This window comes from Erinaceus europaeus, chromosome 16 (genome assembly GCF_950295315.1).
Source record: "Erinaceus europaeus chromosome 16, mEriEur2.1, whole genome shotgun sequence".
Lineage (NCBI taxonomy): Eukaryota > Metazoa > Chordata > Mammalia > Eulipotyphla > Erinaceidae > Erinaceus > Erinaceus europaeus.
The window spans coordinates 5,668,440-5,693,117 of NC_080177.1; the positions used below are offsets into that span (position 1 = coordinate 5,668,440).

At 50.8% G+C, this 24,678-nt stretch overlaps 1 protein-coding gene across 9 annotated transcripts in view; it reads right to left on the minus strand.

Moving 5' to 3' along the window:
• TLN2 (talin 2) overlaps window positions 1-24,678 on the minus strand; it is a 414,501-nt gene that overhangs the window by 59,581 nt on the left and 330,242 nt on the right. For all 9 annotated transcript variants that reach the window (XM_007533899.3, XM_060174397.1, XM_060174399.1 and 6 more), the window contains 10 exons: window positions 23,209-23,298; window positions 21,371-21,493; window positions 16,660-16,803; window positions 15,532-15,693; window positions 13,706-13,846; window positions 12,462-12,643; window positions 10,478-10,610; window positions 8,891-8,992; window positions 6,863-7,033; window positions 3,831-3,977 (listed from right to left, as the gene is read on the minus strand). In XM_007533899.3, the coding sequence (XP_007533961.1) occupies window positions 3,831-3,977; window positions 6,863-7,033; window positions 8,891-8,992; window positions 10,478-10,610; window positions 12,462-12,643; window positions 13,706-13,846; window positions 15,532-15,693; window positions 16,660-16,803; window positions 21,371-21,493; window positions 23,209-23,298 (1,395 nt within the window). The remainder of the gene's footprint in view (window positions 1-3,830; window positions 3,978-6,862; window positions 7,034-8,890; window positions 8,993-10,477; window positions 10,611-12,461; window positions 12,644-13,705; window positions 13,847-15,531; window positions 15,694-16,659; window positions 16,804-21,370; window positions 21,494-23,208; window positions 23,299-24,678) is intronic.

Sequence of the window (24,678 nt, forward strand, 5' to 3'; positions counted from 1 at the left end):
GAGAGACACCTGTATCACCACTTTACCACTTATGAAGCTTTCCCCCTGCAGGTGGAGAGCAGATGCTCGAGCCTGGGTCCTCGAGTATTGATTGTAACACGTGCGCAACCAGGTGACCCGGACCCCTAGCTCTGCTTCTTGAGTTTCTTTCTTTCTTTTTTAGTTTTTTTTGGGGGGTGACCCACCAGAAGCCAACAAGTAAAGGTGAAGACACGGAGATCAGGAAGGGGTTGCTCCAAGGCCACCCAGAGGCTCCATGCTCGGATGAGGGTGAGAAGTGGATGAGACAGCTCCGGGGGTCCAGAACAGAACCCAGCTGCGGGAGGTGGTGCAGTGGGCGGAGTGCCTGCCTGGCCTGCCTGAGGGGATGAGTCTGATCCCCTGTGGTTTCTGGCCAGCTAGTGCTCTGCTTCTCTTTCCTTCTACCATTAGTAAACAAACACATACTTAAGTGAGCTGCACACCCAAGTTAGACTCAACTTTGGAAATGCTCCCGGCTTTTATTCTAGTCATGGCCACTTACTCTAGACAAGGGTTTTAACCGGCTGTCAGTGCTTTAATCACATAACTGATACTCAGAACATGCCAGATTGGTAATGCTTTGCTGCTTAGGGGCTTAAAGTACCTGGAATACCATTTTATTTTATTTTGTATTATGTACACTTAACCAGATGTGCTACTGCCCGGCCCCCTAATTTTATTTTATTCATCTTTGGCCATTGGGGTTATTTCTGGGGCTCCTTTACTTTCATGACTCTACTATGCCCAGAAGGCTCTTCTCTTTTCGTTTCTTTCTCTCCCCCTCCTTCCTGTCTTTTTTAAATGCCTTTTAAAAAATAAATATGTTATTTATTTTTGACAAAACAGACAGAAATTGAGACAGGAGGAGAGAGACCCCTGCAGCACCGCTTCACCTTTTGGAAAGTTTCCCCCAGCAAATGGGGACCAGGAACTTGAGCCCCAAGGTTCTTGACCAAAGCGATGGTTCTGTGCCACTGCCTGGCCCTTCCTTTCCCTTCTCTCTGGCTTTCTTTCAACAGAGGGTGAGAGCGCCAGTGAGGGAAAGACAGACACAGAGAGAGAAGGAGAGAAGATGCCACAGTGCTGTGCCATCACTCGTGAAGCCTGCAACACACACACACACACTCCCATGTCGGGAGTCCAGGGGCTTGAACCCAGGTCCTGGCACCTGGTAAAGAGAACACTCTACCAGGTGAACCATCTCGCTGAGCTCCCGAGAAAAGGAGCAAAGGGGAAGAGAGGCTGTGGAGCCCACGGGGCGTCAGGATGGGTGGATGAGGGCGCAGGGGCATCGGTGAGACGGAGGCTCAGTCAGTAGCAGTCCCCACTTACTGCTACATGCTCACAACAGGCTTCTGCTCCAGCCCTTCTGGAAAAAGCAAGAATATCCCGGGGTGGAGAGAACAGTCCCCACACCTCTGACGTCAGATTGTAGCTGAGCCGCTCACTTCCTCTCCAGAACCATATCATATACAAGGCTCAGAGGCTGTCAGAAAAGACTTGAGAACCCAAACCCCTTCTTTCAGAAGTTCCAAAACGTTCCCCCACTAACACAGCAATTTAAGGGGGAGCCAGGCGTTGGCGGACCTAGTTGGGAGCACATGTTGAAGCCCTCCTTCCCCAGCCTCGGGGTAGCAAGTGTCACAAGTGGTGATGTAGTGCTACGGTGTCTCTCGGTCTCTTAATCTCCTCCCTTCCCTCTGCATTTCTCTCTGTGTCTATCCAATAAGCAATACAAAATAATAAAAATAGGGAGTCGGGCGGTAGCACAGCAGCTTATGTGCACGTGGTGCAAAGCGCAAGGACCGGCAGAAGGATCCCAGTTCGAGCCCCCGGCTCCCCACCTGCAGGGGAGTCGCTTCACAGGCGGTGAAGCAGGTCTGCAGGTGTCTGTCTTTCTCTCCCCCTCTCTCCATTTCTCTCTGTCTTATCCTACAACGAAGACAGACAACAATAATAATCACAACAGTAAAGCAACAAGGGCAGCAAAAGGGAATAGATAAATTAAAAAAAAATTTTTAAAAACAAAACAAAAAAAAAAACAGTGCTTTTGAAAGTTGCCTTTTCCTAAGAAGAGGAAGATTACCACTTGGATTTGGCTCTGTACAGAGAAAACCCAAGTGGAAAAAACCTTCTGGAATATCCTTGGGAAACGCGGCTTGTTCTTAAACCATCCATGTCGTGATGGGCTGAACCACGCGAACCCCAGCGAGTTACCTGGGGGTCTGCGGAATGAGGAGAACCTCACTCATTTTCTGCCAAATGGTGCGGGCAGGTAGCACGGGAAGGCCGCAGCCTCCTCGCCTGGCCTTTCTTGGTCTGGTTTCTTTTGTCTGTGCACAGTTTAAGGAGAATTATCCTAATTATAGTCAATAGGCTGTTAGCTCTTTGTGAAGCTACACACCCATCAATATCCTCTAAATTAGTAATTAAAGTCTACTCATTAGCCGGGGAAAACTGTGGACCTATAGCCCCAATCTGACAATGGACATTTCAAAACAGACAATACTGAAAATGCTTGGATGATTCGATGGTGATGAGCCATTGTGGATTCCAATGAGCATCAGACCCAAAGGCCTGGTGAAGGGGTCCTGGGGGGGCAGCTGGAGACAGAGCTGAAACCGTCTCGGTCATAGTCCCTCACTGACCCAGCTCAACTGGCAGGCTGCTGCAACAGAGATGGTAGCTGGAGTGTTCTCTGTCAGGTCCACAGGCTCTGGGAGTCCAATACAGACTTTCCAGTTATTTTAGTTTGGTTTCTGCCTCTGACTAGTTATTGGAAATCTGGGTCTATTTGAAAAATGCAAACGGAGGAGCAGGGTGGTGGTGCACCTGATTGAGTACACACATCACACTGCAATAAGGACCTGGGTTCAAGACCCTGGCCCCCACCTGCAGGAGCAAAATTTTGAGAGTGGTGAAGCAGGGCTGAAGGTGTCTCTCGGTTTCTCTCCCTCTCTATCTCCCCCTCCTCTCTCAGTTTCTGTCTGTCTCTATCCAATAATAAATGAATATATTTAAAGATTATTTTTTGAGCATGGTGATGTGCGTGTGCCACTGGGTAGGTCACCACCCAGCCCCCTTAATTACTGATCTTGTTGTTGTCACCAGGGCTTCACTGCTGCATGTTGACATTATTAGGTTGCGGGCAGGCAAGAAAGAGAGACAGAGATAGTGAGGCAGAGAGAGAGAGAGAGGGAGAGGGAGAGGGAGAGGGAGAGGGAGAGAGGAGAGAGGAGAGGGAGAGAGGAGAGGGAGAGGGAGAGGGAGAGAGGAGACTACTTCCAGTGTGATGAGGGTTAGGCTCTGATGTGAACTTCACCACATGGTGAAGCAGTTGTACTTTGCTGCCCTCCCCCCCTTTCAATCTGAAAAAGTCCGCCAGAGTGGCAAAGTCCTGTTGGGGATGGCTTCTGTTCAAAAAGAAGCAGATGCTCCAAAGACCAGGACCTGGGCACCAAGAGATATGGGATTGCTGCAAAAGTCATTTTGTATTTTTTTTCTATTTGTTCCTGTGCAAAGACTAGGTCATGACTTTTCCAGCAACCCAAGAGCGAGCTCACCACCCCCAGGCAGAGCACACGCCTGGCTGTGTGTGAGGCTCGGGACTGGTCCCCCACGTCACAGGGAAGCTCCGTGGGCAGCGCCAAGGGTGGTGCCTTGGTGTCTCTCCCTCTCTCCTTCTCTCTAAGGAAACAGAACACACATAGTTGCACTGGAGCTCCTTAGAGAGGAAAGTGCCCAGAGACCAGGGCTGAGGGAGCCGGGGAGGGGAGAGGGGTGAGGGCGTGAGGGTCGGTGGCACCCACCTTGCTCATGGCTTCTGCGATGGCATCCACCATGCCACCCACCAGCCCCACCTCGCTCGCGGCTTCGTTCAGCGTCACCATGATGTCATCCACAGCCTCCTTCATGAGCTGGGCAGCCTCCATGATGGCATCGTGAGTGTGCTGGGCCTGGGGGGAGGCAGAGATGGTGAGTGCTTCTCTCAGCAGGAGGGACAGCACCAGGTCTCTCAAGCACCACTTTCCACCTGTAGGGGTCTGAGAGATACTGAATTGTCAGAGAAGAATTCACAATAACCAAACAGAGGAAGGAGCCTGAACGTCCATCAGCAGATGACTAGCTAAAGAAGTTATGGGATATATACTCCAGGAAATACTACTCTGCAATCAAAAAGATGATGTAGTGGGGGCCAGGTGGTGGTGCACTTGGTTTGGTGCTCACATTACTGCATGCAAAGGACCCGGGTTCAAGTCCCTGGTCCCTACCTGTAAGGGGAAAGCTTCACGAATGGTGAAGCAAGGCTGCAGGCATCTCTCTGTCTCTCTCCCTCTCTGTCTCCCTTTCCCTCCTCAATGTCTCTAATAAAGAAAGAAAGAAAGAAAGAAAACATTATAAATAAAGAGAGGATATTGTGTCCTTTGGGACAAAATGGCTGGAACTAGAGGTGATGACGCTTAGTGAACTAAGTAAAGAGACGAAAGTCAGTTAGCCGACGGTTTCTCATATACGGAATCTGGAGATCTGATTTACCTGAACGGGTCAAAAAAAAAAAAACCCAAAGCAAAACAAACAAATAGGTAAACAAAACAGAAGCAAGCAAACTGTTAGGAGGACTTGTGAGAAGTATGGAGGTTATCTTTGGGGACTTAGAACTTTGGTGGGGGGGTGTGGCGGTGTGGCATTATATACACTGTTGCTCTTAAACCTTCTAACATACTATTAACCACAAACTAAAGAAAAAGAGAAAAGAGACATGTGTTTACAACAAATTCCAACTCCCTTTACCCTGCAACCCACTGCCAGGCTCAGTGCTGACCCCGCTCCAGTCCTCAAAGCCCAGTGGGAGGTGGCTCAGATGAGGTCCCTGCCGGAGACCCCGTGGCAGCTGTCATCTGAGGGTGGGAGGCTGAGCACTGGAGCTCAGGGAGCTGGCAGACGACAGCTGCCCCTGAGTGTTGCCCATCTGCTGAGGCTCTGCCCTGGTCCCACGGAAAATAAACTTTCCTCCCAGTCAGTTCAGATTCACAGGCTTTTCTGGACACACAAACTCGAATTTGGCCAAGTAGCCCACCCAGTTCCTCACAGCTTGGCTGCCTGTCCTTAACCGCCCAGTGAAGCCCCATCAGAATCAAACTGGTCACAGGAGAGCCGCTGCTAGAAGGTTCCGACAGCAGGAAGTGCCTCACCCCATCCCCCCGCCCTTCCAGGTACCAGACCCAGGGGAACCTAAAAAGGGAGCATCCTGGTTTCTTTCTCAAGGCAAACAGCACGTCTGGCACAAGTACTATCTCTGAGCGAGACTGCTGGGCTGTCACCATCTCTAGCCAGTTAGTGTGACTGGGTGACCCACCTCAGGCTCAAGAAATGTCCCACTTGCAAATCAGTTAAGACAGTTTCTTCTGATTAAACTACTCTCCCCAAGGCCACACCGACACAGGCCATAGGTGCCCCTCACGAGGCTTCTCTTTGACCTGAGAGCTGAGGGTGGAACTGACATCTGCTGGGTGCCAGGCTCTGTGCGGGGGTGGGCGTCTGCTGTGGCAGGGACCCGGCAGGCAGGGGTCTCCGAGCTTACTGCTGCAATGAGCACACCCCCCACTTCCCGCCCCCACGCACGGCTGCCTACATATGCCGTCAGGGAGAGTCCTGAGTGAGGCTTCATATTGCTCATTCTGTTCTGTCTCATTCTGTCTGTTCCTGGATCTTTTCTTTTTCACTAGTTATTTGGGAGAGAGAAAGAGACAGAAAAAGCAGAGAGAGAGGGCAGGGAAGATAGCACAATGGTTATGCAAAGAGAGTCTTGTGCCTCAAAGTCCCAGGTTCAGTCCCTAGCACCAGCATAAGCCAGAGCAGTGCTCTGGAAGAAAGATAAAAAGAAAAGGAACGGACACAGAGAAGCAACGTCTACTGTCCATGGAGCTCCCCAAGTACCAGACGTGATGCTCCTGTGGGGTGCCAGGTCTTGAACCCACAACACGCATGCTACCAGGTGAGCTATATTCCAGAACATAGTGTGTCTACTTCTTCACTTTTCTTCCTAAATACCCCTCAGAAAGGCTGTGCTGGGACTATCTTGGGTACTGCCTGTAATCGTGAGGAAGGCTGGGCCAACGCGGCATGGTTAGCAGAGGCCACCAGTGTCTGACAGACATAGGATAGGACAGAAACTCACAAGGAATTGTGGGCACAGAAAATTAGTTAAGGCAGAGTCTGGAGAAAGGACAGCTCTGTTAGACCTCTGGCTCTTGCTGCTCTTTGGTCCTGGGACCCCGTGAGGAAGCTGAACACTGTTGAACTTCAGACTCGTCAGAGGCTAATCTGTTCCTTCTCTGCTCATTTTCTCATCGTGGTTTTTATGTTCCTTTTTTTTTCTTTTCCTCCAGGATTATCTCTGAGGCTTCGTACCTGCACTTCCAATCCACTGCTCCTGGAGGCCATTTCCCCCCCATTTCATTGGGTAGGACAGAGAGAAATAGAGAGAAGAGGGGGAAATGGAGAGGGAGAGAGAAAGATAGACAACTGCAGAGCTGCTTCACTGCTTGTGAAGTGAATCCCCTGAAGGTGGGGAGGCGGTGGCTCAAACCTGGATCCTTGCACGGGTCCTTGTGCTTTGTACCATGTGTGTTTAACCAGTGCGCCACCGCCCGGTCCCTCCATCATGGTTTTTATGTATCTGATACACCAGCCGCTGTTCTAAACCCCAGAAAAAGTGTCCCTTTAACTTCTGTTTTTCCAATCACTTCCCACCTGTGATCAGGAGATAAATGTCACCCTGTGAGTGCTGGAGGGAGGGGGTGTGACAGAACCTACATGGCTCCCCGAGCCCCCGCTATACCTTGGGGTTCCCTCCACCTTCCTTGGCTGCATAGAGCATCTGCAGGGCAGACTCAGCCAGCGTCTTGGTCTGGTCCAACACGGTCATCTGCTGCTGGTGGTCCAAGATCTTGGAGGCGACGCCCACGGCGGCCAGAATCAAGGGCTCAAAGTAGCTCGCCAGCTGCGTCACCTGTCGGGAGCAGAGAGCCACAGACGCAGCCCGTAAATGCATGTGTCCCCGTCTGGTTGGGGACTGGTTGGTGGTGGTGGTGGTGAGGCTGGACAGGGTGGGAGGGTCCACGCAGATAGACAGATCTGGACTTCAGGTCCTGCTTTAATAGTTGAATAATCATTTTGTCTTCTCCAGTTTTAGTCACCTAGAATCACCCAGGGTCTTAAAAGGCATGAGATCCAGTAAGATATCTCAAGGAGCCGGGAGACAGCTCAAGTGGTGCTGCATGTGGATTACTGTGTGAAGAGCCTGCGCTCAATCCTGGCATCACATGAAAATATCATGCACAGCACCCAGGGAGCCCACGGAGGGTGGGCAGGGCTGTGGGGGGGTCTCTCCTCTCTCAGCACCATGGACAGCACCCAGGGAGCCCCATGGAGGGTGGGCAGGGCTGTGGGGGGGTCTCTCCTCTCTCAGCACCATGCACAGCACCCAGGGAGCCCCATGGAGGGTGGGCAGGGCTGTGGGGTCTCTCCTCTCTCAGCACCATGCACAGCACCCAGGGAGTCCCATGAAGGGTGGGCAGGGATGTGGGGTCTCTCCTCTCTCAGCACCAGGCACAGCACCCAGGGAGCCCCATGGAGGGTGGGCAGGGCTGTGGGGTCTGTCCTCTCTCAGCACCCTGCACAGCACCCAGGGAGCCCCATGGAGAGTAGGCAGGGCTGTGGGGTCTCTCCTCTCTCAGCACCATGAACAGCACCCAGGGAGCCCAGTGCCTGGCCACCACACTTGACCTTTTCCCTCCGCTGCTGTTCCTCGTCTTCCCACTCCAGTGATGGCTCTACACTTGTCCAGCTAGGGTGCAGAGTCTGGCCTCCAGCTCTGTTCTCCCCGTCAACTTTCCTTCTCAAACCTCACCCCCCCAATGGACAAGTGGACAAGAATTCAGCTGGGGCTTGGCATCAGCCACACTGGATAAGGCAGGGAGACCCTGGCTATCTGAGATCTCCAGACCTTGCCTGAGAAGCAGCGGCACCGAGCAGGTCCACAAGCTGGCCCATGAGTGGAAAAAGCAGGGAGACAAGACGTTTTAGAGCTATTCCCCACAGAGAAGCGCGGCTGGTGACTTTCTGGTTTGCACACTGGTGTCAGTGGGTGCAGGGGCACATGCCAGGAGCTCCCGGGGGTTCAGAAGTCAACTTCTGCACTTTTCCAACAGACACTCAAACATTATTCGAAGGGACATATGCTGTGCCACTGCCCATCCCCCACAGCCTGTGTTTTGACTACCGGTGAAAAGAGATGGAGGCTCAATGGGTAGAGCACAGACTTGTGGGCGCGAGGCCCTGGGTTGGATATCTGGCACCACGTGTGTCAGAGTGATGTTCTGGTTCTTTGTCTCAGAGAAAATATTTATCTTATTCACTATTTTTGCAGCGTTGGAGCCTTGTGTATGAGTAGCTTCACTGCTCCAGGCTGTTTTAGACCAAGGAAGCCAGTTAAAAAAAAAAAAAGGTTTCTTTAAAAAGTACAATGCTGCACAAGGACCCAGGTTCAAGTCTCTGGTCTCCACCTGCAGGGGGGAAGCTTCATGAGTGGTGAAACAGGGCTGCAAATGTCTCTCTGTCTCTTTCCCTGTCTCTCTCCCCTGCCAATTTCTCTCTGTTTCTATCCAATGATAAATAAATAAAAAGATTTGAACAAATTACTAGAGAAACTAGACCTTGAAGCAGTCATTTGGGAAAAAGATGCCAGGAAGAAGCTGTGTGCTGTTTTTCTGCAGTTGAAGCCACCTGGGCATCAAGGCGTTTGGAACCACCTCATAATCACCCCCCTGACTGGCCACATTCTCAGCATGGCCCCCGGGAGCTCTACCTTATGTCCCAGCTGGGCCGCTTCTCCCCGAGCTGCGGTGGCAATGGGGTCGATGAGATGTCCGATTTCCTGAACGACTGAAGTCAATTGTTCTTGTAAGGCCTGAACAAGGGAGAGGGAGAAAGAGGGAGAGAGGGAGTGAAGGGGAAGGAGGGGAGGGGAGGGGAGGGGAGGGGAGGGGAGGGGAGGGGAGGGGAGGGGAGGGGAGGGAAGGAGAGGTAGAGGGGAGAGACAGAGAGAGGAGAGGGAGAGAGGAGAGGCATAGGGAGAAAGGAGAGAGAGAGAAGAAAGTAAAAGAGGGAGAAAAGGAAAAGGAGGAGAGAGAAGAGGCATAGGGAGGAGAGGGAGAAAGGCAGAGAGGAGAAGAGAGGGAGTGAGAGACCCACATCTTCTATTTCATTGTGTTACACCACACTTTTTATTAGCTGCAATAACCTTTCTGAATTATTGTAACACACAAAAGAAAAAGTTAATCTGAATGTGTGTTTTTTCTAACCAATTTAACCATTCCACATTGTTCCAAATAACTTCACTCTTTTTGTTGTGTTGATGCCGCTGCTGTTCTAAAACCTTTGAATTATTCTGAGGAGGAATAATCCTGTTCCAAATTGTTGTGTTGTACTTTCTGACGCATGCCAACTGTCTAGGTGGAGTTATGAATGTGACCACAGTGGTCAATGACCAGGGAGATTTTTGTGAGACACAATTTCTTCCTCAGGGCAAATAAAATGGTTGGAGAGAAAGTTAAAAATAAAGGGAGGGGAGTTGGGCGGTGGCGCAGCAGGTTAAGCGCAGGTGGCGCAAAGCGCAGGGACCGGCGTAAGGATCACAGTTCGAGCCCCCGGGTCCCCACCTGCAGGGGAGTCGCTTCACAGGCGGTGAAGCAGGTCTGCAGGTGTCTGTCTTTCTCTCCCCCTCTCTGTCTTCCCCTCCTCTTTCCATTTCTCTCAGTCCTATCTAACAACAACGACATCAATAATAACTACAACAATAAAAAACAAGGGCAACAAAAGGGAATAAATAAATATTTTTTTTAAATTTTAAATAATAAATAAAGGGAGGTGGCAGGTGGTGACACACCTGGTTGGGCACACACATTACAGTGCACAAGGACCCAAGTTTGAGCCCCCGGTCCCCACCTGCAGGGGGAAAGTTTCATGAGTGATGAAGCAGGGCTGCAGGTGTCTCTCTGTCTCTCTCCTTCTCTATCTCCCCCCTCCTCTCAATTTCTGGCTGTCTCTATCCAATACATAACAAATAAAGATAATAATAAAAAAATTTAAAACAAGGTAAAACATTTCTATTTTATGATGTATCTCCTTTTCAAACTACAGCGCTCGATGATAAATCTCCCCCAAAAGTCCAAGGATGAAACAGGACCAGGCGGCAATGTCTGGAATTCAAACTTGCCTTGCTGCCCTACCAAAGGTGTGGCATTTGCATCTCTGCGTTTTGCCCTAACCTCTCCCCAGACATTCCCGGCTGGTCCCGCAGGAGGAAGTGGTCTCCATGGAGGATGGAGTCCCAGCATCTAACAACTCCCCCCACCCCCACCCCCGTCCCTCAGGCCCTGTGGCCCCGGATTACCTCCACAGAGATGTCGTCTCTCGTGGCCAAGCTCTGGCTGACGGCCGCCAGAGAGGCCTGCTCGATGTCCCGGATGCAGCGGTTGATACCATCGATGGAGTAGTCACATTCCCTCTGTCCAGGGGCCTTGTCCCTGCCGACAAGGGACAGAGCGAGTCAGACCACCTGTGACAGTCACCCTGGGCCACTCAGTCACCCGGTTTAAACGGTGCCTCTGACGCTGGCTTGGCACGGCCTCTCTGCACAGCCCATGCACTTCTGCGCCGGTGCACTGGGCATCTGCAGAAGATTGACACGGTTCTGTTGGGAAAGGTCTGGTGCTGCCCCCCACCCCAGCTTGGGCTCATGAAGCTCTCTGAACCTTGATTCTCTATCTGCTGGTCTAAGTACTGGGTCCATGCCCCCCCCCCCCCCCGCCCCTGAGCAGACACATTGTGCCCTCTCACTACATACCATTCAGACATGTTCTGGGCTGTGATAGGTGTTAAGATACTTTTGAGATAAACACAAGGACCGGCGTAAGGATCCCAGTTTGAGCCCCCAGCTCCCCACCTGCAGGGGAGTCGCTTCACAGGCGGTGAAGCAGGTCTGCAGGTGTCTGTCTTTCTCTCCCCCTCTCTGTCTTCCCCTCCTCTCTCCATTTCTCTCTGTCCTATCCAACAATGACAACAACAATAATAACTACAACAATAAAACAACAAGGGCAACAAAAGGGAATAAATAAATATTTTTTAAAAAATAAAAAAGATACTTTTAAGATATATATATATATATTTATTTATTTATGTTTGGGTAGAGACAGAGAGATGGATAGGGAAGGAGGAGAGAGATACGGAGATGGAAAGAGAGACAGCTGCAGCACTGCTTCACCCATTATGAAGCTTCCCCCACCCCTGCAGATGGAGACCAGGGTCCCAAACCTGGGTCCTTTTATATCATGCCACCACCCAGTCCCCAAAATACTTTGTGAATTTTTCCTCACGAGGGATTAAGAAAGTTAAAAGGTGGTCCTGAGTTTCAAAAGCAACCAGCACATAAGATAACTCCACAAAGTCATGTACTTCATGTTGGGAAGAGAAGACTTGGGCTGATTTCAGAAATAATCTATCTGTTCAGGGGATTTTTTTTTTTTCTGGCTCTTTTTATCACCAGAGATGCCCATAGTTACTACAGAGTCTAGAATATTCTTTGTCTTAGTATCAAATAAAGGTAGGTAGCACTGAATCCTCCTAACTAAATAGTGATGCTCTCTGTTTAGGCTTCTAGGTACAGGCAGTGAAGTACAATGGTTAGAGTCTGGGGATTAGAACCATCAGGCCTGGGGATGATCTCGGGACTGTCACCTATACTCTTTTTTTTTTTATTAATTTTTTTATTATCTTTATTTATTGGATAGAGACAGAAATGGAGGGGGAAGAGAAGAGAGACAGAGAGACACCTGCAGCCCTGCTTCACCACTAGCAAAGCCTTCTCCCTGCAGGTGGGGACTGGGGACTCGAACCCAGGTCCCTGTGCATGTGTGCTCAACCAGCTGCACCACCACCTGGCCCCAATCACCTACACCATTTATGCCTGATTATCTCATACATAACATAGAGACAGTGGTGTATAGATTTTACCTATCTATTTTTTTTCTTCTTCTAGAGGCCTGCTGAGCTCTGGCTGAGGGTAGAGCTGGGGATTGATCCTGGGACCTCAGAGTCTCAGGCATGAGAGTCTATTTGCAGAACCATTATGTTATCTCCCCAGCCATAGCCATAAAGCATCTGTTTTCAGGCTGTTGTGATGCTCAGGTAAGGTGCACTGCAGGCAGAATGACTGGGATGACACGAAGCTGCTACCATAGGAGGCAGCCACCTCTTAGCTTTGTCACCTGAGCTCACAGATAAGAGGATCCACCCGTGTTAATAAAGAATGAAAATCCCCCATGGGCGTTTCGCCCTCCCTGCCCCGGTCCAGGGCAAGCCCACGAGAACCAACGAACCTGATGGAGGTGATGAGGCTCTTGATGGAGTCAGACACGGTGTGGGAGTGCCCGGCCAGCACTGACCAGGTAGGCGGGTCCTTGGGGTTGATGGCCAGCGAGCGAGCGGTCCGGATGAGATGTGAGGAGCTCTCCAGCATAGTCTTGGCCGAGACCAAGATGGGTTCCTGGGCCTGGGAGCCCTGGGACAGACAGCAGACGGGTCAAGGGCAGGGCACACTGGCTGGGGCTGTGCTGGACTTTGGGAGAGTCCATGCTGTCACGTCCACAACTCTCTGCTCTCTGATTTGATTTGATTTGATTTTTCCCCCAGAGCCCTTCTCAGTTCTGGTTTATGGTGGTGTCACAGATCGAATTTGGGACCCCAGAGCTTCGTAGTTGCAAGTCTCTCCTCTAACCTTTATACCCTCTCCCTGGCTACCTCTCTGCTTGTTGGAGAGGGGACACAGAGGGCAGAGAATCAGGAAGGCTGGTTCGTGTAAAGTCCAGGTGATGGGGACTCGGGTCCGAATTCATGTCCTAAATGACTGTTAATGAGTGTGACGTAAACAGTAAAGACTCCTCCCCCAAAGCTATACACAGAGACTGCTCCCAACATAGAAAGCTAAGGCATAAAACAGAGATGAACAGAGAGGGGGAGAGATTATAAGGGAGAGAGAAAGAGAGACACCTGCAGCACTGCCTCACCTCTTGTGAACCTTCCCCTCTGCAGGTGAGGATGAGGGCTTGAACCCGGATCCAGCATACTCAGCGGGGTATGCCACCACCTGACCTCTTGGTATTTTCTCTCAAGGGATGTGTGGACACGGAGTTTCATTAGCTGTGCTCAAGCCACACCATCAATAGCTGTAACAGCCCTGGGAGGCAGGCAGTGGCACACCAGGTTAAGCACACAGAGTACCATCGCAAGGACCCAGGTTTGAGCCCCCAGTCCTGCTCCCCATCCGCAGTGGGGAAGCTTCACAACTGGTGAAGCAGGTCTGCAGGTGTCTATCTTTCTCTCACCCTCTCTACCTCCTACTCGTCTCTCAATTTCTGTGCTACTGAATGAAGTGGAAACAATGGCCGCTGGGAGCATTGGATTGGTAGTGCTGGCAACGAGCCCCAGCGATAGCCCTGGAGGCAAAAATAAACAAATAAATAAAATTAATAAAATTCCTTAACACAGTGACAGAGAGCTTTGGGTTGTCCCTGCTCATTCATCCAAAGACCTCTGAGCTCCCTCTGCAGCCGAGACTGCCTACCTCGTTGCTGATCTGGGCAGGAACACTGACAAACTCAGGGTTGGAGGCGAACGCCGTCAGGTTCTCCACAGCTTCGATCAAGGGCGCCGTGGCAATGCGACACTTGTTTCTGTTGTCTTCAGAGAAGTCCCCATCCAGGGCCTGGTGGGAGAAAACAACAGAGACTTTAGCCCTCTCTGAGAAGCCCGGAGTAGCCCTGGACCACAGCCCTCGGCTCCCAAAGAAAGAGGCTGTCTACGGGGAGACCAGGGATGCCTGTGGAGTCGGTGACCCAGGGCGGCCTGGCCAGCACTCGCAAGGGGTCAAGCTCAGCAAGTGACTCCCAGGACAGCTGACCTCACAGGGATCCAGTTCTCACTCACACGGGTTAGAGACAGAGATTCAGAGAGAGCCCTGCTCTTCACTTCCTCAGAACTATGCTGTCAAGCTCTGTAGTTGAGTTGCCCTCCCAAACTTAAAAGAAAGGAAGATAGAAAGAAAGAAAGATAGAAAGAAAGAAAGAAAGAAATTAAAGTGTCATGCTGTATAGAGTACTTTCTTTCTTTCTTTTTCTTTTTGAGTACTTTTAATTTTTTTTTTTCCTCCAAGTTTTAGCTTGATGCTCATCAATGTGGATGGAGATTGGGCTCCTGTATCTGCCATTTTGGAATGAGCAAACTGGAATCCAAGATGGAGGAATAGACTAGAACTCCAGTCAGTCATAGGAAGAACATCTTCACAAACATGATATTTAAAGAAGACAGAAACAGAAGGGAGCCTGCAACGTAATCCCATCTGTGCAAAGAACAGAAATAGATGAGGATGATTTAGGACGTTAAGAATTAGGTGGTCAGGGCACCACCCCTCAGAACAGATGACACTAAAGGGACAAGAGGGTTGACAACATTGTGTTTCTTGATCTCTCTCAATTTCTCTCCATCTCTATTCAAAATAAATAAAATAAAAACAAAAATATTAAAAAGAAGAAGCATGGGGGTCCGGGTGGTAGCACAGTGGGTCAGGCACACATGGCGTGAAGCGCAAGACCCAGCGTAAGGATCCCAGTTCAAACAACTGGTTCCCCACCTGCAGGGGGTCGTTTCACAGGCGGCAGCACAGCGGGTTAAGTGCACGTGGCACAAAGCGCAAGCAAGGACTGGCTTAAAGATCCCAGTTCGAGGCCCTGGCTCCCCACCAGCAGGAGAGTAGCTTCACAAGCAGTGAAGCAGGTCTGTAGGTGTCTGTCTTTCTCTCCCTCCTGCTGTCTTCCCCTCCTCTCTCAATTTCTCTATCTTATCCAACAACAACAATAACAAAATAACAACAACAAGGGCAAGAAGCACCACAAAAATGGGGAAAAAAGGCTTCCAGGAGCTGTGGATTTGTAATTTTGGTACCAAGCCCCAGTAATAACTCTGAAGGCTAAAAAGAAGAAGAAGAGGGGGAGAAGGGAGGGAGGGGAAGGGGAAGAAGGAGGGGGAGGGGGAGGAGGGAAGAGGAAAGAGAAAGAATGGAAGAGGGGAAGAAGAGAAGCAGCAGCCGGAGAAATGTGAGGAGGACTAGAAGAATTAGGGGGAAGAGGAGGAAATGAAAAGAAGAGGAAGGGGGAAAAGCAGGAGGAGGAGGAGAAAGAGAGGAGGAAAACGAGGAGCCTACACAGGCCCTTGGGTGCAGATCTGGCACCGCCCCCAGCCCCAGCCCCAGCCCCAGCCCCAGCCCCAGGCCCAGCCCCAGGCCCTAGCACCAGCCCCAGCCCCAGCCCCAGCCCCAGGCCCCAGCCCCAGGCCCAGCCCCAGCCCCAGCCCCAGCCCCAGCCCCAGCCCCAGCCCCAGGCCTGGGCCACCTGCCTTGATGGTCTTCACCAGGTTGGCAGTGCTGTTGGCCACCTCCTTGGCCGACTGCACAAAGTGCCTCTTGGCCACGGGGTTGGCCGTCTTGGACGAGGCGATGCGGCAGGCGTTGCACAAGGCGGAGGTGTGCTTGGCGACGATGGTGGCGGCAGACAGGACCTGGGGAACAGGGTAGGCGTCTGGGGAGGGGGTCCACGCGCTGTCCTGCTGTGGAGGAACCCACCCTGGTCTCCGGCCCCTGAGATGGACACCTCTCTAGCCCCCGAGTGCAGAGCTGGAGAGTGACGGGTGTTGTCTAGCTCTGAGATCCTCTGTATGCACAAGCCCTGTGGACAGTCCCCAGTTCTACATTAAAAAAAAGAAATTAAAAAAAAAAACTAATGATATGGGGTCTGTTGAATGCACACATTACTATGTGCAAGGACCTGGGTTCAAGCCCCCGGTCCCCACTGGCAGTGGGGGAAGCTTCATGAGTGGTTAAGCAGGTCTACAGTGTCCCTCCACACACCCCCCCATCTTCCACCCTCATTGTTTCTATGTCCTGTCAAATAAGAGAGAGCAAAAGAAGAAAACGAAAGAGAAAAAAAAATGGCCACCAGGAGCGGTGGATTTGCTGTGAAGACACGGAGCCCCAGCAATGACCCTGGTTGTAGTAATAACAACAACAACAACAATAACAATGAGAAAGCAGTCCTTCTACCACCCAGTGTTAAGAAATGTCACAAAGGACACACCCACTGTCCTTGTCTGTGGCCCCTGGCCCAACCTGGTGACCTGGTTCGATGCCACCACTTCAAATCCCCTGAGAGGATCCTCCTCCCCCACCTTCCCCACCCCCAGGCCCCGTCACTGCACCACAACTGTACCACAGCTTCACAACTTCCCCAAGTGACTGGGAGCCCAGCAGGCAGGGGACAGGGCCAGCCAGCCTGGACCTTCAGTGGGGAGCCCAGAACAAGACCCCCTCCACCTCCCCCTCTGCCGAGCGAGCTCTGGAGACCTCTGGGAGAATTGCACTGGGTGAGGGAATGACCCCAGCGAGTCCTGGAAGAGCTGTGCTCCCACACGGGTCTCTGGGTCCCACCCCTCAGAGGCTGAGGGCCCCAGCTCTCCAGCTGTGCTCACCTGTGAGGGGCTGCTGCCTGGGTCCACGAGGTTCTGGCAGGCCATCTGGATGGCCTGATTGGCCCTGGCAAACTGGATGGGGTCCACCAGGCCCTGGTGACCTGCCTGGCTGTTGGGATCGGAGATGCCCACCAGGTATGCGGCCTAAGAGGGAGAAAATGCCAACATCAGGCCACGGGCTGTGGAAGCGTCCGTGGAGATGGCTGGAGTCCACCCAGCAGGCATCCCCAGCTGTCCCTATGTCCACACTTGTCCAAGGGAGCTCAGCCCCTGCCACCCCCGCTGTAACGGCTCTGGGGGTGGACAGGTGACGCTCCCAGCAGTCATGCTGTTAGGAGTCCCTGCTGGCCTGGGAACACAGGGTCTGCTCATTCTTTCCTTATTTACTTTATTATTATTATTCTAAGAATTTATTTATGTATTTATTCATGAGAGAGAGAGGAGGAGAGAAAGAACCAGACATCACTCTGGTCCATGTGCTGCTGGGGATTGAACTTGGGACCTCATGGTTGAGAGTCCAATGCTTTAACCACTGCGCCACCTCCCGGACCACTATTTTTATTATTTTAGTATATATATATATATATATATATATATATATTACAGTATACATATATGTGTATACTTTTTATGTATGTATGTATGTATTTGATAGAGAGAAATCAAGAGGAAAGGGGAAATAGAAAGGGAGAGAGACAGAGAGAGACACCTGCAACACTGCTTCACCATTTGCAATGCTTTCCCCCTGCAGGTGGGGACCGGGGGCTTGAACCTGGCTCCTTAGGCACTGTAACATGTGCGCTTAGCCAGGTGTGCCACCGTCCGACCCCTATTTATTTATTTTGATGAGCCAGATATAGAGAGGCAGAGGAGAGAAAGCAAGGAGATAGCTCAGTAGTAACACAGGACTAGTATGCATGAAGCCCAAGTTTTGATCCCGGCACTTAAGTCTGTGGGTGCTAAGCGTGCTCTGGTCTCTCTCTCTCTCTCTCGAAAAATCAGTCCGTGGATGTTTTTTAAAAGCAGGTGCAGGCTGACGAAACAGCTCACTTGGCTTTGCCATGTATACAGCTCATGGTGAGTCCTGGCCCCCATGCCTTAAAAAGAAGCTACAGCACTGTGGTCTGTGTCTGTCTCTTCCCTCCAGGGTATTGCTGGGGCTCTGTGTCTGCACTAGGAAGCCACTGCTCCCAGCAGAGGCCATTTTCTCCCATTTTATTGGATAGGACAGAAAGAAACTGAGAGGAGGGGAGGCAGAGAGGGGGAGAGAAAGATAGACACCTGCAGACCTGCTTCACCGCTTGTGAAGCTTCCCTCCCCTGCAGGTTGGGAGCTGAAGGCTTGAACCCGGATCCTTGGGCAGCATGTCCTCATGCTGAGTAGTGTGTAACTAGGTACGCCACCACCCATCCCCCACTCCCCTCCCTCCTTTCTCTGCTTCTATCTAAAAAGACAAAGGAGGGGTGTGGACTGGCAGCTTAGAGTAACTCTGTCAGCCCACCCTGGGTATTTTCAATAATATGTAGCTAAGAGAGCTGGGGGAAAAAACAACAATTACAGACAATATTCACTCCCAGGAAGAGAGGCAGCTACTGAAGCTGGTCTTCTCTTGAAACCCTCCTAGAAGCAGTGAGCAAATAAATCACAGGGAAAAAGCAATCTCAGAGCAGACATTTTCACCTCAGCTCATTTTCTCTGAGATTATATTTGGAGGTGGGAGTCAAAGTATGTGACTTCATCCCCAAGCTTGGGATGCTGGCCTTCGGCTTGGGCAAACCTTCCAGGCTCGAGGGAGCTGTCAGAAGAGAAGCCCTGTGAGGTCTAGGCTGACTGACATTTCTGAAGCTCAAGTCATACACTCTGTGTGGAGCCTCAAGTCCCATGCCAGGGACAGGGCAGGCAGGGAGGGGAAGGCGTCTTCTGTCCTCTCTCTGATCCTAGTAGGAGCGAGACTCGGGTTTTTGTTTCCTGGGTTTTAATTTTTATTTATTTATTAATATTTATTTATTTATTCCCTTTTGTTGCCCTTGTTTTTTATTGTTATAGTAATTATTATTGATGTCATTGTTGTTGGATAGGACAGAGAGAAATGGAGAGTGGAGGGGAAGACAGAGAGGGAGAGAGAAAGACAGACACCTGCAGACCTGCTTCACTGCCTGTGAAGTGACTCCCTTGCAGGTGGGGAGCTGGGGGCTCGAACCGGGATCCTTATGCCGGTCCTTACGCTTTGCGCCACGTGCACTTAACCTGCTGCGCTACTGCCCGACTCCATGGTTTTTTTTATTTTTTATTTTTGTTTGTTTTTAATTGTAAAGTTTCAGGAAGCATCTGAATTATAGAAATGGCACTTTTCCCCCCTCACTAAACAGCTTACCATGATAATGACCTTAAAAAGAGCAGGCTCTTTTTAAATATGAATAGATGTAGGCCCGAGGTCAGACTGATGGCGTAAACAGTCAGTGGTATTCTTAGACTTTCCTCATGCTTGGGAGCTACTCTGTGCCCTCATCCAACTTTCTAGCCCTATTCTCAACTCTGATACCACCTTCTCAGACAAGGCTTCTAGCCCACCTGCATGTTAGCTGTCAGGCTCAGGCAAAGGTTACTGAAGCCCCTTGGAACGTACCTAGAGCAGACCTCCTAGATTCTCCTCATACAAAGACCCCTAACTTCATCTACTCTATCCCTATCTTTGAGTTCCTGCTTTTTAAACAATTTGTCCTGCTTTATATCTTACCACCAAGCTGCAAATGCTACCATGATGCCAACCTGACTTCCCCGGGCAGATAACCTCAACAATGTGTCCTGGAACCCCATACCTCCCCAGAGCCCTGCCCCACTAGGGAAAGATAGAAGCAGGCTGGGAGTATGGATCGACCTGTCAACGTCCATGTCCAGCAGAGAAGCAATTACAGAAGCCAGACCTTCCACCTTCTGCACCCTACAGAGAATTTTAGTCCATACTCCCAGAGGGATAAAGAACAGAAAAGCTTCCAGGGACCAGGTGGTAGTACACCTGGTTGAGTGCACATGTTACAATGTGCACAGACCTGGGTTCAAGCCCCTGGTCCCCACCTGCAGGGGGAAAGCTTTGCAAGTGGTGAAGCAGTGCTTCAGGTGTCTTTCTTTCTCTCTCACTGTCCATCTCTGTCTCCCTCTTCCTTTCTGGCTGTCTCTATCCAATAAATAAAAAAAATAATAATAATGATAAAGAATAGGGAAGCTTCTGATGGAGGGGGTGGCACACAGAACTCTGGTGGTAGGAACTGTTTGGAATTATATCCTTATTATCTTATAATCTTGTTAATCATTATTAAATCACTAATAGAAAATTTTAAAGATCTATTTTAGGTATATTCCAAAGGGCCCAAGACTTTACTTGTTTTTGCCTGAGCCTGACATCTAATATGCAGGTGGACCCAAGTTGTTGTCTGGGGAGATGGTGTCATAGTTGGAAAAAGGGCCAGAAAGCTGGATCAGGGAAGAGAGCAGCTCCCAAATATGGGGAAAGTATAAAAACATTGTGGACTGTAAACTCCATCGATTTGATCTGGGGCCCATATTCAGCACAGGAGCCTGTGTAACCTCCACACCCCTGTAGGTCTGAGCTTGCATTCTGTGGACATAGCTAGAACATTCCAGGCCACATTAATTTCAGGACCCATCTTCCTCAGGTAGTAGGTAGTGTATGTTGCCCAACCTCCCTTCAGAGAATGGAACATTCCCTACCATTGTTGATCCACATTGAGGGCAAGGTCCTATATGGCCCACAAAGGGGTCCATTATGCTATTCCTGATGGAGATGACCAGTGACAGTGGTGAGAGGGATCTGTTAGAGGTCTAGGCTCATCACGTCTGTGAATCCCAGGACTCCCTGACTAGGGCCCCAGGTGATGGGGTGGCCTGGTAGTGATTAAAGAGTCATCATTAAAGTATGCCAGGCTCTTGCCCTTATATAGACCTACTAGCTTTTTCCAAAATAGAGACCCCAAATCTTCACCTGCAATATTCTTGCCTTTAGGTTTATGATTAGTCAACAATTTGTTTTGCTTTATATCTTAACTCTTTTTTAGCCACCAGGTTCCAGATGCTACCATGACGCCAACCTGACTTTCCTGGGCAGACGACCCCACCATGTGTCCTGGAGCCCCACCTCCCCAGATCCCTACCCCACTAGGGAAAGAGAGAGACAGGCTGGGAGTATGGATCAACCTGCACCTGCCTTTGTCCATGTTCAGCGGGGAAGCAGTTACAGAAGCCAGCCAGACCTTCCACTTTCTGCACCCCATAATGACCCTGGGTCCATACTCCCAGAGAGATAAAGAATAAGAAAGCTTTCAAGGGAGGGGATGGGATATGGAGTTCTAGTGGTGAGAATTGTGTGGAACTGTACCCCTCTTATCCTATGGCCTTGTCAATATTTCCATTTTATAAATAAAAATTAAAAAATAAGTAAATAAAAGAAGAAAAAGAGGAGGAGGAGGTGAGGGGAGAAAGTTGGCCTCTGACCTCTGCAGGCTGGGTTTGTGGTACTTGGGGAAGTCTCCCCTGTCTGGCGGGTGGCTGGGCTCCTGGGGTAACTCACAGATGCTGGGGTCACCCTGGGAGACAGCCCCCTTGCCACAGTCTCCATGCCAATGACTAGGGACACCTGGTGGCCATGACTAGACCCAGGAGGGTTGCAGAGCAGGACATACGGACCCCTGCTTACCTGGGCCGCCGCCTCCGTGAGGCCACAGAGCGCCTTGGACGCTACGCCCACGCACCCCCCAAAGGCCGGAAGGTCCCCAGTCTTGGCGTTCTGCGAAATTCCTGCCATGGACTCCCCAAGAACCTGCAACACAGACGGACCATGCAGGGGGACAGACAGACAATGCACCAGCACCCCCAGCACAGAATGCTTCTCCTGGTGGTGGCTTTGACTAAACCAAGGACCCTTCTCTCTGGCTTCCTTTGGTTTTGTTTTTTAGGGTCAGTTCCCTCCCCGCGTGTCAAGAAGCCGTCTCCGCTCTTATGAGGAACAGGAACTCTCCTGGGCCGACTCTTCCCCTTCACTAGCTAGTTTCCAACAATGCCAACAGCATGCTGGGTAACACCGCAGACTCCTCCAGCTGGCCATGGTAACACCCTTTCATGTCTACAATGTCACCTTTCTTACCCGCATACAAGAGACCCACATACAAGGGGCCAAAGAAACAACTCCGTTTTCTTTTCTTTTTAAAAGTTTTTAATTATCTTTATTTATTTACTGGATAGAAATGGCCAGAAATTGAGAAGACAGGGGGAGGGAGAGAGAGAGACAGAGAGGCACCTACAACACTGCTTCACCACTCACAAAGCTTTCCCCCAGCAGGTGGGGCCTGGGGGCTTGAACCCAAGTCCTTGTGTATTGTAACCTCTGCGCTCAACCTGGGCACCACTACCTGGCCCCAACTCCATGTTTTTCTAAACCGTGTAGAGAACATATAGCGGGTCCCTCTCCTCGTGCCCTTTGTGTTAGTTATTTTGGTGACTCACAGGAAGAAGGCAGCTCTGGGTGAAAGGAAGTGGTGAAGCCTTTCCTCTCCTTTCCCTTTCTCTCTCTCTCTCTCTCTCTCTTTCTCTCTTTCTCTGACACTACAAATCCACCACTCCCGGCAGCCATTTTCTCCTTTCTGATTTTTATTAGATAGGACAGAGAGAAATTGGAAGAGGATGGGGAGACAGAGGGAGAGAGAGACACCTGCAGACTTGCTTCAGCGCTCATGAAGCGCCCCTGCTGCAGGTGAGGTGCAAAGGCCCCCAGGCTTTTCTTTCTTCCAGGGTACCAGGCTGCTTCCGCCCCAGGAGGAGAAATGAAGACCGGACGTGTGAAGCTTGGGCCCAGAAGTGGTCGTGATTTCAATCAGATACAGCTGATTGACAGGCAGAGCAAAGAAAAGCTTCTGAGGGTCATTCAACCTCTGACAGACCATCTACACTGACTACTGTGAGCTCACAGCTCACAGGATCTCGGAATCAGACTCGGGGCCGGGTGGTGGTGCACCTGGTTGGGCATGTCACCACGTAAAAGGACCTGGGTTCAAGCTGCTGGTCCCACCTGCAACAGGGCAAGCTTTATGAAGTGTGAAGCAGTACTGCAGGTCTCTCTCTCTCTCCCTTCTCAATTTCTCTGTTGCCATAATTTTTTTTTTAAAGATTAGGCTCAGACGCTAACCTGCAGGTGAAGTCAGACCCACATTTGGGAAAGCACAGCCTTCCCCAAATATCATTCATCTGCTTATCCACAATATAGCTCCCCTGTGTTTTCTGTTAAGAAGCACTCGGTCAATCTGAACGCTAAGGCTGAACATGAAGAATGTTACGGGTGGATGTCAGAAGGGGCACCCAGAGAGGCTCGTGGAAGTCACGGCCACAGAGGGCTTGTGCACAGCGCGCTTCAGCCCCCTCTGTGAGAGCACCAGCACCGGCTCTCCAAGTGTGGCTGCAGGTTCCATGGGGCTGACACAGGAACCAGTCAGCAGAGCAGTGGTGAGAGCCCCTTTTGATTTTTGGCCCCCATGAGCTCACCTTGGAGTTCTCCATCACGCTCTCGATGCAGTCGAAGTACGAGAGGTCACTCACGGGCTCATTGGGGTTGTCCAGCATGCCCTTGACGGTCTACAGCCGGAAGACACAACAGGGGAGAAGCCACATGAAGATCAAGGGTTAGCGTCCCCTCAGCATAGGTCCCCGGCATGGCTTCCCATCAGCACAGATGCTGGAGCGGAATCCAGACCCCAGTGGCCGTGACGCCCTACATCCTGAGAGCATCGCCCAACCAGGGTGGGTGGGGGTGCAAGGAGTCTCCGGGTAGCGCTAGGAGGAGGGTCTCGCTCTAAATTCTGATAGGGGAGGGGGCTGGGTGGTGGCGCACCTGTTGAGCACACACACACATACGTTACCATGTGTGAGGACCCAGGTTCAAGCACCTGCTCCCCACAGATGGTGAAGCGGAGCTGCAGGTGTCTCTCTGTCTCTTGTCCTCTCTTCTCCCCCACCCTTCTCAATTTCTCTCTGTCCTAGCACATAAAATAGAAAGAAAAAAGGGGGGGGGAAGTGGGACCAAGCCCCGGCCATCACCCTGGTTGCAATTAAAAAATAGTAATAAATAAAAAAAGAAATGAATAAACTCTAAGGACAAGTGAGGAATCTATAAAAGGGGAGTTTTTTTTTCTCTCTCTCTCTCTCCTCTCTCTCAAGAAATCAGAAAATTTGAGCTGGGAGATGGCTTTCCTTATAGAATACAGGCCTTGCTTGCTATGTGTGAGGCCCTGGGTTTGAGCCCTAGCACCACATGGGAGCAACACGAATGGCATGAGGGAAGCTCTGTGGATAGGCGCTGCCGAACACTGCTCCAGGGCCTTTCTCTGCCTGTCTCTCCCTCTGTTTCTCAAAAGAAAGAAAGAATGGATGGAAAAAAAAACTAGGCCTGAGGAGGTTGCTCCAAGGTATTTGCATGTACACCCAAGGCTTATTCCCTGGAGTTGGGGGGGGGGGAAGAGGGGGACAGAGAGGGGGATACAGAGGGGAAGGGAGAGGGAGAGAGAGAGAGAAAAGCTTCCCTAAAACAGTGCAAGACAATGTATTGATGATCAATGTTTTTAAGTTCTGCCGATCAAACCCTGGTGCAGTGGACACTCCAAACTCAGGAGAATCTTCCAGAAAACTCAAGCTCCACTGGGGACAGCCCACTCCTGTGTCTAAGATGCCCCCCACCCCCACCCCTCACTGTCTCTGTGACCTGCACTAGTCGGGTTGGCCTTACACGCACACATGCATGCTCTGCCCACATACGTCTGACAGGTACATGTGAGCTTTCAATGACAACAGAACAAAACACCTGAACTGTAACAGCAAGTTGAAAAGGACCCGCACCAGGCTCTGGACCACGAGGGACTCTAGAGCTCCCTTGGTGCTACACGGACAAGCATTGGTGCTGGGTTTCCTCGGCTGGGCTTGCTGCCTGCCACAGAGTCAGATGCGCAGGGAAATCCTTTT